The 12,832-nt window shown below is 48.8% G+C and overlaps 1 protein-coding gene across 3 annotated transcripts in view; it reads right to left on the minus strand.

Annotated features, from left to right (window-relative positions):
* Positions 1-6: 6 nt before the first annotated feature.
* TANC2 (tetratricopeptide repeat, ankyrin repeat and coiled-coil containing 2) overlaps positions 7-12,832 on the minus strand; it is a 238,284-nt gene continuing 225,458 nt past the window's right edge. For 2 of the 3 annotated variants that reach the window (XM_085309950.1, XM_085309948.1), the window contains exons 23-29: positions 12,436-12,611; positions 12,037-12,169; positions 11,426-11,455; positions 10,384-10,475; positions 8,535-8,681; positions 5,991-6,091; positions 7-3,875 (exon numbers count right to left, since the gene is read on the minus strand). In XM_085309950.1, coding sequence (XP_085166076.1) covers positions 1,919-3,875; positions 5,991-6,091; positions 8,535-8,681; positions 10,384-10,475; positions 11,426-11,455; positions 12,037-12,169; positions 12,436-12,611 — 2,636 coding nt within the window. In that variant the 3' untranslated portion in view covers positions 7-1,918. The remainder of the gene's footprint in view (positions 3,876-5,990; positions 6,092-8,534; positions 8,682-10,383; positions 10,476-11,425; positions 11,456-12,036; positions 12,170-12,435; positions 12,612-12,832) is intronic. The other variant, XM_085309949.1, reaches the window with a different exon arrangement.

A 12,832-nucleotide genomic window follows, 5' to 3' on the forward strand; every position in this document is an offset into this window, starting at 1 on the left:
AAAACCCCAAAAAAAGAAGGAAAAAAAAAAAAAAGAAAAAAGGAAGAGCAAAGCTCAATCGAAGCCAGGGTTTGCTTAGAGCTTCAGGCCAACTCCTTAGCTGGTGTGAATCGATGTAGCTGCGCTGAAGTCACGCCGGGGAGACGCTCGTTTACACTAGCCGAGGCCGGGCCCTTCGATTTGGTTTCGTCTTTCAGTCTACCGCTAGATTCGCATAGCCCTTGGGAAACACCGTAGCCTCCGCTCCTCCTGCTCAGGGCTGAACCCTTCCGTTCGTACGGGCGGATACGAGGGAGGTTCAGCAGTGGGGCGACAGGCACTATTTTGCTTTAAAACAAGCTACAGGATTAACACCCTCCCCGCTCCGGTTYGTCCGACCGTTTGCCCTCAGCGACTGAAAAAGGCAGATTACAGAACGCAACCCGATAACAAGCGAAGCATCTGTAAAGAAAGTCCCGCCGCTCCCCAYAAAATCCCAGAGAATAATGGAAAGAATCCATAAAAAAGGTTTTTGGAAGTGTCCCCTGCTTTTCACGCTGTCTTGATGTGATTTGCATTTGCTTAAAAAACGGGAAAAAAACACCACCAACAAAAAACAAACCCCCAAAATGTCCTGAAACGGATTGCATAAATAAATTATAAATATCTCTTTTTCTTTTTTTAACTACAGGTCCTTAAAGAGCAAAACATCGTCTCTAACATTTACAGGTAAGGAACACGGCAATCGCTTTCCAGAATTTCAGGAACAGATCTTGCAGCTCTACGGAAACGGCCGCCTCCCTCCCTACGGCACGGGGGCCGGGAGCGGGCGCGAGCAGAAGGGGCGCGATGCTGCCCGGCTGCGTTTGCAGGAGGACTTCGCTAACGTGTCTCCTCGGACCCTTCCCGTCTCACGTCACGTTACGCATCCCCATCCAAAACCAAAAACAACCAAAAAAAAAAAATTTGCAGTTTTCTTCCTTGAATACGATTTCCTAATTCGGATTTTTTTTTTTCCTTGCGAGCAAAAAAAGGATCGAACGAAAACCCCAACGTGAMACCGTCCTGGTGGGAGCGTGGTGCTGTGCGTGAGGTGCAGTCATCTGCTAACGGAGCGAAGAAGCGGTTGGTGAGATCCCAGTTCTCAGCACGCACGAGAGGTTTCTAGCCAAATCCCTTGGCTGCTAAATAAGCATAAGAAGGGCCAACTTTAATCCCTCCGAACACTCGTAAAACGCCCCAGGGTAAAGCAGCGCTGGGGCACTTGGAAAGTAGCTCGCAAAGTAGCAAAGCATCTTGCGATCCCCACCCCTTCTGGCAGATGGCACCGTTAACTAACCGACAGCTACAATTCGGATTAAAATTCTATCAACCAGATCAAGCAGGAGGGTTATTGTGCATAGCTGCTTCGTATTAAAAACGGATCACGCCCTTATTAATTAGCTCTTACTGGGCAAAGCGAGCGGCACGAGGAACCTGCAGATCCAACCTCTGGAAAGGCTCCTGTGATCCCTGCTCTGCTCCCACTAGGAATTTTCATCGGAATTGCGTACGAGCTCGTTGAGACAAAAGAAACTAATTTAAAGTGAACGTGATTGTCTCTYGAAAAGAGCTGGTTACCTCCCACTGCGTAGGGGATGTTTCTCACCTACCCCACACCGTGTACTAAAATATGCTGGTTGACAGCTGAAAACTGTGAGGGAACTTGGTTTGAACTGGGCAAACGATACTGGCTTCTCTGATGTTGGCTTCACAGTCAGCTGGGTAACAAAAGGGCTGGAGCACGTGCATGGCTGTCTGACCACCACACAGAAAGTACCGGAGAAACTTGGTCATGTAGCTACCAAAGAGAAATAAAAATAATAAGAAGAATATGCATGGAAATCAAGCTCGGAAGTGTGTGCTGAAAACATAAGGGTCTTACTCCAACAAGCGTCTTTTACACATTAGACTCCACAAATGGTCTCTTTGGTTTGATTGGGGATGTCTGCCCTTGTCTAGAGTCCCTGGAGAGCTGCCTGTACAGGTTGTCCTGGTAGGCCTGTGCAACAGGCAGTGTCCTAGCCACCTTAACATCTGGATACGAGGAGGCTTGGGTGACTCTCTCCAAGAGGTCTCCCCGGGACCCATTGGCTAGCATCCCATGGGGGCTGTAATAGTCTTCCTCTAGCAAATGGCCATTCTGTGCATTGTTGGTTTTGTTATAAAAGGCAATGTTGCTGATTGAAGAAGGCGGGCTAAATGATTCTGGCTGAGGGAGGTTGCCAGGAGATGTAGGACTAATAACAGTATCCACTGATGACACAGCCCAGGTACGGTTCTGTTGATGGAGATGGGGGTACTGCTGAGTCCGAGCGGTTTTATCTATGATTCCCATGAATGGCGTGGTCCTGGAACGGGCTGGCTCACTGGGGTAACCCCCCTGAGTTGGAGAGACTGGAGAAAGTTCATCGCATGATCTGTCATAAGCTGGCTTGAGAGGAATCTCCATTTGCTGAATAGAAGCAGAAGGGCGAAAGTTGGGCGTCAGGTTGGAGGTGGATGAAATGCTATTGCTGGAAGGAGAGAATCTGAGGCCAACACTTTGAGAATGAAGCAGCGGTCTTGGAGTTGGTGGGTGAGGCTTTATTTCACTGGGATTAACTGTGATGGGCCTTCTTATGAGATGAGACACATCTGGAGAGCCGAGCTGGCCGGAGGGAAGGGAAGAACGTTCCAGATCAAGCTTTGAGTGACAGACTGGGTAATAGGAAGCTGACTGACTTCGTCCGATCTGAGGCGTCTGGCTGTATCTCATCCCACCCCTGTATGCCGAGGAAGGCCTCTGCGGAAGATCTTCTTTAGCCAGACCTCCATGCTGACAAATTGCTCCTGCGCTAAGACTTGCCTGAACATGTTGCACCGGTCTGCTGTCACCTATGATTCCACCGATTGAGCCTTGATAGACCAACCTACTCTGACTAACCCCTATCTCCCCTGATGCTGACTGGTATTTGCTGGCCATCGAGTGGGCAACTTGGCTGTAAGCACCAGTTGGAATTACAGTACTCGAATGCACTGCAGAGCTGGGCTGGTTGCTTCTCACAATCTGCGCCTTAGCTGGCTGCAGTCTCAGCCCTTGCTGGGGAACCGCAACGGGAAGCTGGGGCATCTGGAAAGACCGCTGCGTCATTTTGGATAACGGAGACTTTGGTCTACCGGGGAGTTGGTTGACACCACTAGGTTCTTGCTGATAACGAACTGGGGAGCCAGACTGTGACCTATACACACTCATGCTTTCTGCAGGGGGGCTGGCGCGATACTGAGGACCTCTACGAAGAGGGGAAGGTGGTGGACTTTGATATTCTTTCCCTTGACTTCCAACCGGAGGTGGACTGAAGCGGTAAGAGGAGCCCTGGTGAGCAGGGGAAGTGTGCGGAGGACTAGGTCTATAATGAGAGTTCTGGTGCGTCGGAGACAGAGCAGGAGATGTAGACTGGTATCCTTGCCTGGTTGGCGAACCCACTGAACTATTGGACCTGAAGTCAAAGACCTGATGAGAGCCAAGAGGCGAGCCAGAAATATAGGCCGAGTCCCTGTGAGCTGGGGACGGGGGTGGGCTCTGGATGATGGGCAGCCCTTGGTTTGGCCTTGACTCTGTCTGCAAGCCAATGGAAACATTTTCTACATCCTGCTCAAGGTACTCCTCCTCGAAGATGTCTTGCACAGAATAGAGCTCTTCTTGCTGGGCTTCAGGTTCGGGCTCCACCGGGAGCGGTTGCTGCTGCTGCTGCTGCTGCTGCTGCTGCACCTGCCTGCACTCCTCTTCCACTCGCATCAGCAGCCGCTGAATCTCACGGTTGTTCGGACACAGCTTGATGGCCTCGTTCAGGTCCTCCAGGGCTGCTGAAAACTGCCTGCTTGACAAAGGGACAGAAATGAGAACTGAAATTACTCTGGATTTGAATGGAGCTGTTCTCGGAGGCTAGCGAGTGTTAAGCAGCTTGTCCATCTTACTGAGGGAAACGTCTGCGACTGCTACAGCCGGCCGCGTCTCTCGAACTCTGCCTCGTGTGCCTCCCTCGGGCTTATTTTATACAAACGGAAGGAAAATACTGCCAGCCGTTCTGGGGGAGAGGGGAACACGCTCCTGGGGTGGCACGGCCCAGACTAGCAGAAATGCCTGTCCTTTGCAGTGCGTGCTATAGGCACCACCACCAATTTTTTTTCCCCTCTGATACGAGTGAAGGGGAAATCAAAGCACAGGTAGCTAAGAGCCAAGCTCCCATCGCTGTAAACAAGTGCAGCTTTGATGGAGTTACATCTGCTTAMACCAGTGAAAATTTAACTGCTCCTGCCTGATGCCAAGACCACCCAGAGGCAGGGCTGGCTCCACAGCTTGGGGGTTCCTGTGGGTCAGCACGGGAGGCCAGGCTCTCTCTCTTCCAACCTGCACYGTATTCACCTAACCTCTTCCGAGGAGGAACGGAGGAACAAAGCCCCGTTAGGAAGCCTGCAAGCCGCCAGGGCTGGGGCTCCGCAGCTGCAAGGCCTGGGAGGAGTAAGAGGGAGGTGGGGATGCAGGGAAGTGGGTTGTCATTTACAGGGTCACTGTTTGCTTTGGAGCAAAAAAATCTATTTTAGTGTGATTGCGAGCTGGGGAATGATCCCCACCCTGGACCGAAYGCGCAAACACCCCAGTTCACTGCCCTGCCATAGAGAAAGAAATTCTCCAGCACCTCCCAACACCAGCCTCTGCTTTGACAAGACCCATTCAAAACCAGGTGCAAGAAGGACAAGTGTTTTTCCCTGGACCATGCTAACCTTAGGGGTGCTACCGTGCACAAAACAGGGAAATCAATAAGGAAAGCCAAAGTGACGACGGTTTCTGTTGGAGAAATGAGGGGAGACAAGGACGCTTGTATGTGGGGGAGGCTGACACCATCTGGAAAGCAATYGAGTTCCTACGCTTCCTCAAAAGCATTTTGGAAACAGTGGAGAGCAAAACCAATAAAGGAAAAGTATAAAGTCAGCGTGGTTCAGCTAGCAGGACTTCTCTCCAGAACAGAAAATCACGGTTACACCTCCCACATCAAGACCTGGCTGGACCYGGCAGTGCAGCGTCAGCCAGCCAGGAGCCCAGCTACACACATCATCTCTAGGATGGAAAGTCAAACTGTGGTGTTGTCTACTGAGCCCTAGTGTTTACACAGGTGGACTTTACAGACCACTGGCTTTGGTGATTCTCTGCACTGCCATGCCAGACACTGTGGCTCCAATTTAAAACTGAGATGCAAGCAATGACAGCGTGCCCAGCCCTTGAGTGTACGACTCAAAAGCAAGCCCTCCTGCTCATGTAGGAATGGCATTGATAGGTTTTGAAAAGAATCTAATCTTGCATCTTTTTAGTCTTCCAGGAGGCTAACACGGGAATCCTCYGGGCTCCACCCGAGATGCACCGAGATCCCTGCACTGCTTTTCTCTAATAGTTGGYTCGAGTGCTTTGGGCACAAGCTCTGGCTGAAAGCAAAATAGCTCACGTTTGCCTGCACAGTCACTGCACAACTAGTCCCCAGGTTTCTGCCTTGCAAGAAGCGCTGCAGGACAGGGAGATTCATAGATTTTAAGGCCAGAAGAGACCACTGTGATGAATCCGAGTCTGCCCTCTTGCACAACACAGGCCACAGGACTTCCATAAATCACACTGTGCTTCAAGTCCAAGCTGTGGTTGAACTACAGTATATTTTTTGGAGAGTACCCAATCTGGGCGTAAAGATTTCCCGTGTAGTAAGGTGTTCAGACAAAGTTCAATTAAGATGAACTTCTCAAAACATTTGCCTTCAGCTGTGCTCCAGAAATTACCAAATGAGGGAGGGTATTACTTTGAGTTTTTTGTAACCACATTAATGCATGTTCCTTTGCATTTCTTCACATGGGGACACTTGCACGGTTTTGCACGGTGAATGCCTACATCGGTGTGGCCAGGCTTGAAGAGAACAGCCCCTCTCACTTTTCTCTCTCTCTCTCCTCACCTGCTGCTGCGTTTGGCCCTTGCTCTTGCATAGTAAGCTTCATAAGATTTCGGTTTCAGCTCCAGTGCTTTAGTAGCAAATTCCTCCGCCATTCCAAAATCCTGTCATTACAATAGGTGGGTAGATAAGTAATTAAATAGAGATAAATATAAAAATATATACAKTTTGGGAAGAAAACAAATTTACACGGACAGTTTTTTTTTTGCACGTAAACTCGGAAAAGTTGATGGTACTAGAACGGTTTACAAGGATTTGACATCATTTATAGTCAGATAGCTGCAAAGGCTTGTCTTGAGACTCAGAACCCTCTCGTCACCTCGGATGCTGTACTGCATCCACAGGAGGYCAGTGGGCCCTTTACTTCAAACTGGCTCCGTTCTCAGCGACTGTGTCCCCACCAAGCGCATGCAATCCCTGGCCAATATCCTACAGCCCTGAGGAAACATCTGGTCTCGCCAAGGCTGGAATGTGATCTGATGAAGGATTTTTCCACAGTTGAAAACAACTGGAAATCCTTCCCACACCCTCTGCTCCCCACTCCGTAACAGTCTATGAAATCCTTTAAACGGATTGAATAAAACTCACGTGAAAGAAGGGACTACGGATACTGCGGTAACTACAGACAAGGCTCCACTGGCAAAGCTGTCTTACTTGTGCTGCCCATCACATCCTTCCCTCATACCTTCCCACACTTCATCTGGGAGACTTGCTTGGGAGGGGGCAGGGAGAAGGTGACAGCACGGAATGGAGACTGGTTTGGGGGCTTGGAGTGGCAGTGCCATGAGATCAGACTATTGAATTCTGTCGCCCACCCTCCCTTGCCCTTGTCCCAAATGCTTCACATACTGCTAAGCGCAGCTGAGCGCTTGCAAAGCAGATCTCTGCCCAGTGGAGGGGTTTTCCTTTGGTAACTGAATGCTCATTGCTTTGGATTGGTGACTTGGGCTATAATCCCGAGCAGTTCTGGAAGAGAGCACCTAAGAGTACTCCTGATTTGTTCAAAACCTTAGTAAGCATGCTAGAAATGAAGTTTATTAGCACACGATGGCCACTCAGACTGCCCTTAGCAGCCATACGTAAGCAAGTCAGGCCATGTGTATCTTAATGAAACCCAAGAGGAGGTTTAATCTCAGCTAGGGAGTCCACACCGGAGCTTGCTCTCTGGTTGCCCTGTCCAGGGAAGCTCACGGTGTGAGTCAACCGAGCAAGGCGAGGAGCCTGCTGTAGGAAGACATGAACTACACCCAAGACTCCACTGACTGCACAGACTACAGCTCCCACAGCGTTACGGGTGGGAGCTTATCTGGCAATGCCTTCGCTGCGGACTCCCACGTGCAGCTGGACGGATGCCGGATTAAGTCTCTGAAACACAGAAGGCTGCAGTACGGAGCCTGCTCCTTTCTGCTGTCATTTCAGTCTTATTCTCAGACGTGTGCCATAACCTGCCATTTTGCAGTTTGGTAAAATTTTGGTTTTGAATGCACAAAAGTTTTCAGTAAGAAGATTCTGCATCTACAGGGAAAAATTTCCAAGTCTAGCCTGTAGGCATATACTTTGGTTTCTGTCTTCAGTAGCAGTTACTGCAGTACTGTCTAACAGACTAAGCTGGGAACATAGTCAGGAGAAAGGTACTTTAAGGTCTACATTATAGGTGCAAAACTTGCAGAATAATTACAACTCCCTGAAATTTTCTATCACAATATCTGGGATTTCCCATTAACAGTAAGCTGCAAATTTTGCCCTTAAAGCTTAGCAGAGAGTTGGCTTCTTTAAAGAGAAGGTTCCCATCCTTCCAAGCCCTCTGTTGCTTGCTCATCAGCATTATGATTTTATTTTCATCGCTTTTCATCTGCATCCTTCATAGCTTAAAGAAATGAAGGTGTCACAAAATCCCTTCCCTTCCAGGGCAATCTTAGCTGGCACACAGTCCTGGTGGAGATTTCACTTTTCAAGTATATGGAGACTTTAAGTAGTACAGGTGAAAGTCTCTGAATGCAGAGAAAAGGGGAGGTGGCACTTGTCTGCTGGAAGAACAAAAATGCTGCAGAAGTTTGTCACTAGATGCTGCTGGATTGGAGCAGGGAGAGTGACAGTGATATGGCAGTTCTGGAAGGAGAGGGAGGATGTGGGGGTGTTTCTGGATGAGTCACTGCCCTGGGAAAGTACTGGCCCCCTAAGCATATGCTCCTTCATTTTAAATTAATTAGCATTCACAGGAGCACATCTCCTGGCTCCTCCCTCACCGCTGCCCTAGAAATCTGAAAAATGCCTCCACCCCCAATTCACATCATCATCAAAAGGGAGTAATAAAAAATTCAAAAAGCTATAAACATAGCGATGAATTTTTAATAGTCAGAAATGAATATTAAATCATTACTTTACTTCTTTTGAATTATAAAATGTCAGTGCTCTGTGAAGGACAACCAGGTTACAAAGAGGAGAGATCTCAGAGGCTCAAGCACAGTTAGAGGAGAGACACGTCTTTACGGACAGGTGGGAAGCTGGCAGCTTGCTCTTAAGGACATGAAGAGTGGAGAGACTTACATTCATTTTCCTTCGACATCGGGAGAGGTTGAGGAGGAGCGACACCTTCAGCTCCCGGAAGGTTTTCAGATCTTCTCCAAACCCTTCCCTGGGGAACTTTTTCAGGGCATACTGGTAGCGCTGGGCAGCCTCCTTCACTTTACCTTTCTAATAGAAGGAGAAGAATGTCAAAATAAGTCCCTTGGTTGAGCTTATTTCATTGCCGAAAATTCACTCACCAGCCCCATGAATGTTTTGGGTGGTTAAGGTAACATGACTTCACTATTTAGCTCTGTTCTAGAAAGGAAAGCCAGAACATTTGATCAAAGGAACAATTCTGGAAATGCAGATGCCTTCTACAAGATGAGTTCTCCCACTTCACAGAGTTTGCAAGCTACAGCAGGAAACACAGCAGATACTGTTTTACATTAACTTGATATAACTCCATCTGTTCTCTGGTTAAATGGTCTTTTGAGCKGGGTTACATGAAGACACACAAACATAACCACTTCGTAGCCTGCCACTTCTGGAGGACATCTTACACCTTTCCCACGGGAACGGGCAGTCTCGGCAGCCTTTCGGCAGCTCAGGGGCTGCTCCTGGGCAAACGCCTTCAACAGCTGCACGGCGGGCACGACTGCCCGACACACCTGAGCTCACCCCACGGGCTGTGCTGCGGAGCTGGTCTCCAGGAACAAGCGTTGYGTATCTTTTAGCTCTAACACAAAGATTAACGAGCATTAAGGAGGGTAAAGGATACAAAGAGTTGGACTTCAGGTGGAGTTCCTGGGGCTCAGAGAAGCCTCTGTGATAGCTGGGATAAACTTTACGGCCTTGATGTGCCTCTGAAGTTGGACAATTGGATTGCGATTCATCTCCCTGGATTTTAGATGTTTAAAAATTAGGTGTCTACATCTAAGYCTCTCAACTGGGTTCCTTTTATAATTATTGGGACACAACCGTCACCTTCAGAGGGTGACTCACCTTCGCTATTTTGAGCACCTATTTTTGGGATGGGATGATTTGCGCCCTGAAGGGGAGCAGCCGTGGCAGCTAGTGTGAAAGAAAGAGGGCAAAATGGGATCTAGGACACGTGCAATTCATGATGACCCAGACATAAATTTTGCAGCTACTAATAGTAAGCTTTAAAACCTTTTAGACTCAGGTTTCTCAGCTGTATCACGTATCCCTGGCAGATAACTCCAGCTACAATGCCAGCTCCGCATATTTTCTGCCTCACCCTTGGAGGCTAACAGTGAATCATTGTTGTACTTGCACATTTTTTGTGTCTGTGCAAATCTCCAGGTTTTAAAGATCAGCTTAAAATAAACATAGAGCAAGGAAGGCTCTCTAGCTGTAACGGTGGAATGTCCTCTCAGGGGCTTAAGGACATAGCATAAAGCCATCTCTGTCCGGACAATCTGTTTTCACTATCAAAAGTTTCTTTCACTATTTTTTTCCCGGGATATACTATCTTGCTGCCTCGTTTTACAGCAATGAGCCTGCTAGGTAATGACAATATTGCCAGATCTGAGGCAATGACATCAGCACTGAGAATCTCCGTAGAACACTTGGGTTCTGGTGTTTTCAAAGAGGAAATGAAGTCTTGGCTCAAGTCCAGAACGCAGACAGCCTTGGCTTTGTTTCAGCCTTATTTTTACAAATTTTGGCAATCAATCCCCCCCCCCTCCAACCCAGCTAACTAAAACCAAACAGTCTGCAACACAAGACACCCTGTAGGCAGTAGCTTTTACCTCCATGGATTAAGGCAGTGGTATTGCTCAGTGAGGTATCAAATGAAGAACAAGACCTCATACAGAGTCAGGCTAAAGTTGCATCTTTACTCTTTCTCCAAAAAACCTCCTCTCACCTTGTAAAACATGTCTCCCTCTTCCATCAGCTTGCTCAACAGGATGATCATGATGTCGGGTTTGGAGGTTGCCATCGCCCATGTTGCTGGACCTGTAGTGTACAGGATGCATGATGGGTAAAAAACTCATACAATGCAAGGGTGGTAGGAAGCTGGGTGGAAAAAATATCCTGGGGTGGGAATTTCTGCTGGAGAGAACAACTTGGCACGGTCAAAGAGCGGAGCACTCCAAATTATGGAGCTGACAATTCCTCTTGCACTTAAATTAACACCGTTTGCATTGTTGCAACGTCTTTTCTTTGCAGTCTTTACTACTACTATTACTAATAACCACCACGTTTCGGAAGTGAGCAGAGTCACTTCCACAAGAGGGCACTACAGGTTGGCGAACCGGCTGGGGCGGGGGAGACAGCGTGGTCGGGACGTAAACTGTGTTTAAGGAAAACCAAAGTGGTTACATAAAAAGCATTTCTAAATTAAAACCTCTGTAAACGCAACAGGAAATCTACGGTTCGGCCGTCCATTTTGCCTTTAGCTGGGGTTGGATTTCAAACTTCCCAAGGCGTGAAATACCCGCGTAGGGAACTGGATGAGCTGGAAAAACGTAACAAAAGCAGCGCGGGCCGCGGCTAAGCACCGCTCATGGTGCAGCCGTCCCGGCGCCGGGCGCCTGGCTCTGCAGCGTGGGCGCGATGGCCGCGTCCAGCCCCAGCGGCRCGGGGACCAACCTGCGCAGAGCCAGCGGGCACCTCGAGGCCCACGCGGGGAGGAAGGGGCGGCACGAGTTTGGGGAGAACTCATTAGTGCGGGTGCGGAATAAGTCAACCGTACTCTATGAGTAGGTTCAGTACATTTTGGGGGAAGGAGGTTAGTTTTGGAGTTCAAGTTATTCTCTGCAACAGTCATTAAAAAAATTATTTGAAGGTGAGGTAAATTAAAAGATTAGAGGTGTTGGGGACGCATGCAGGCTAAATCAAACAGGAGAAAGCAAGGCTGACAAAGCTATCAGATCGAGGCTGATGCTGACAGCAATGAGATATACCTCGTGGGCGACTCGGTAACGTCTGACAACCTTCAAAGAAAGGAGAAAACAAAAAGTTGTAGGAAAGAGGGGGAAAAAAATGGATGAAGGTGAAAAAAAAAAGAAAAAAAGAAAGGAAAAAAAAAAAAGCAGCTGTGAGAGGCAGGCAGCGAAGAAGCCAATGCACCAGCAAAATCCCCTTTCACAGGAAAACGTAACGTGAGCAGCTGTGTGGCGCAGTGCAGGTAACGCTAAAATCTGAAAGCATACACAGAGCAAGTGAATGCAGCAGCTCACAGCAATGCATGACCATAGTACTTCTGTCGACTCAGACTAGTAAAGATAGGAAAAGCATTACCAGAGGAAAGACCTTGCCAAAGAGACAGTTACTTATTGATTAACTTGGCTAAGTAACACAATAGCAGTAAAATAAAATAAAATAAAATAAAATATCCCCGATTAATAAATCGAGCAAGGCAGACACGACTCGCCGGCTGCTTTCGGGGTGCGAAGCAGCCGCCGGGGCTGAGGCTACCTCGGCGTCGCATCGGCACTCTCTAGGAGGCCAGCCCCATTGCTCGTGAGTCCTGCCTGTGTCCAGAGCCGACGGAGGAGCCTCCCCTGCTCCCTACCTATCTTTGCTCCTTTCTTCAGGAGGGTGACGACGACGGAGGTGTTGCGGCACCCCACGGCCCTGTCAAGGGGGCGCATCCCGCTGTAGTCGACGTGCTCAATCATGGCACCATGGTCCACCAGAAACTGAACCTGCGATGACAAGTACAAGGGTCAGCTCTGCTCCTGTGCAAGAGCTTCAAAGCACGGCTGGCAAGAGCTTCTGCTGCTGCCCTGGTTGCACTAAGACCATCTCTACAGGGCCTGAGGTTACGTCGCTCTCTTGCGATGCCGTGAAAGCGCTTGCACGTGTGAAGGTCTAGGGCACTATCTGCTTAGGGTTCCGACCTGAGCTGCACTATATTGAAAGTTTTAAGCCAAGCCCCCCTTTGGTTCTGCACACATGAGAGCCCACTTACCACCTCTGCGTCGCCATAGAAAGCCGCCAGGTCCAGGGGAGTGCGGCCGTTTTTGTCGGCGTGGTCCGTGGCAGCTCCGTTCTCCACCAGGGAACGCACCACCGAGAGGTGCCCCTTGAGGCAGGCCCAGCTAAGGGCTGTCAGTCCTTCCTTGTCCATCAGAGAAATGGAGGCACCTGGAGGAACAAGGGTCTGTTCACTTCAGAGCTCTCGTTACACYGCACCAATAATGTAACACAACAAACCACCAGCTTAGTGATGGACAGCAGCTCATTTTTAGAGAGCTTGCTCTGCATATAATTATTAACCGCCTTATTAATATTTCTCCTGCTATGGATCCTACCTTCTATGGCAACTTCGAATCCACTGATGGAAACTGTGGCAAATGAGTTTATTC

Source organism: Rhea americana, unplaced genomic scaffold, assembly GCF_003343005.1.
Source record: "Rhea americana isolate MKP2758 unplaced genomic scaffold, rheAme1 scaffold_308, whole genome shotgun sequence".
Classification (NCBI taxonomy): Eukaryota; Metazoa; Chordata; class Aves; order Rheiformes; family Rheidae; genus Rhea; species Rhea americana.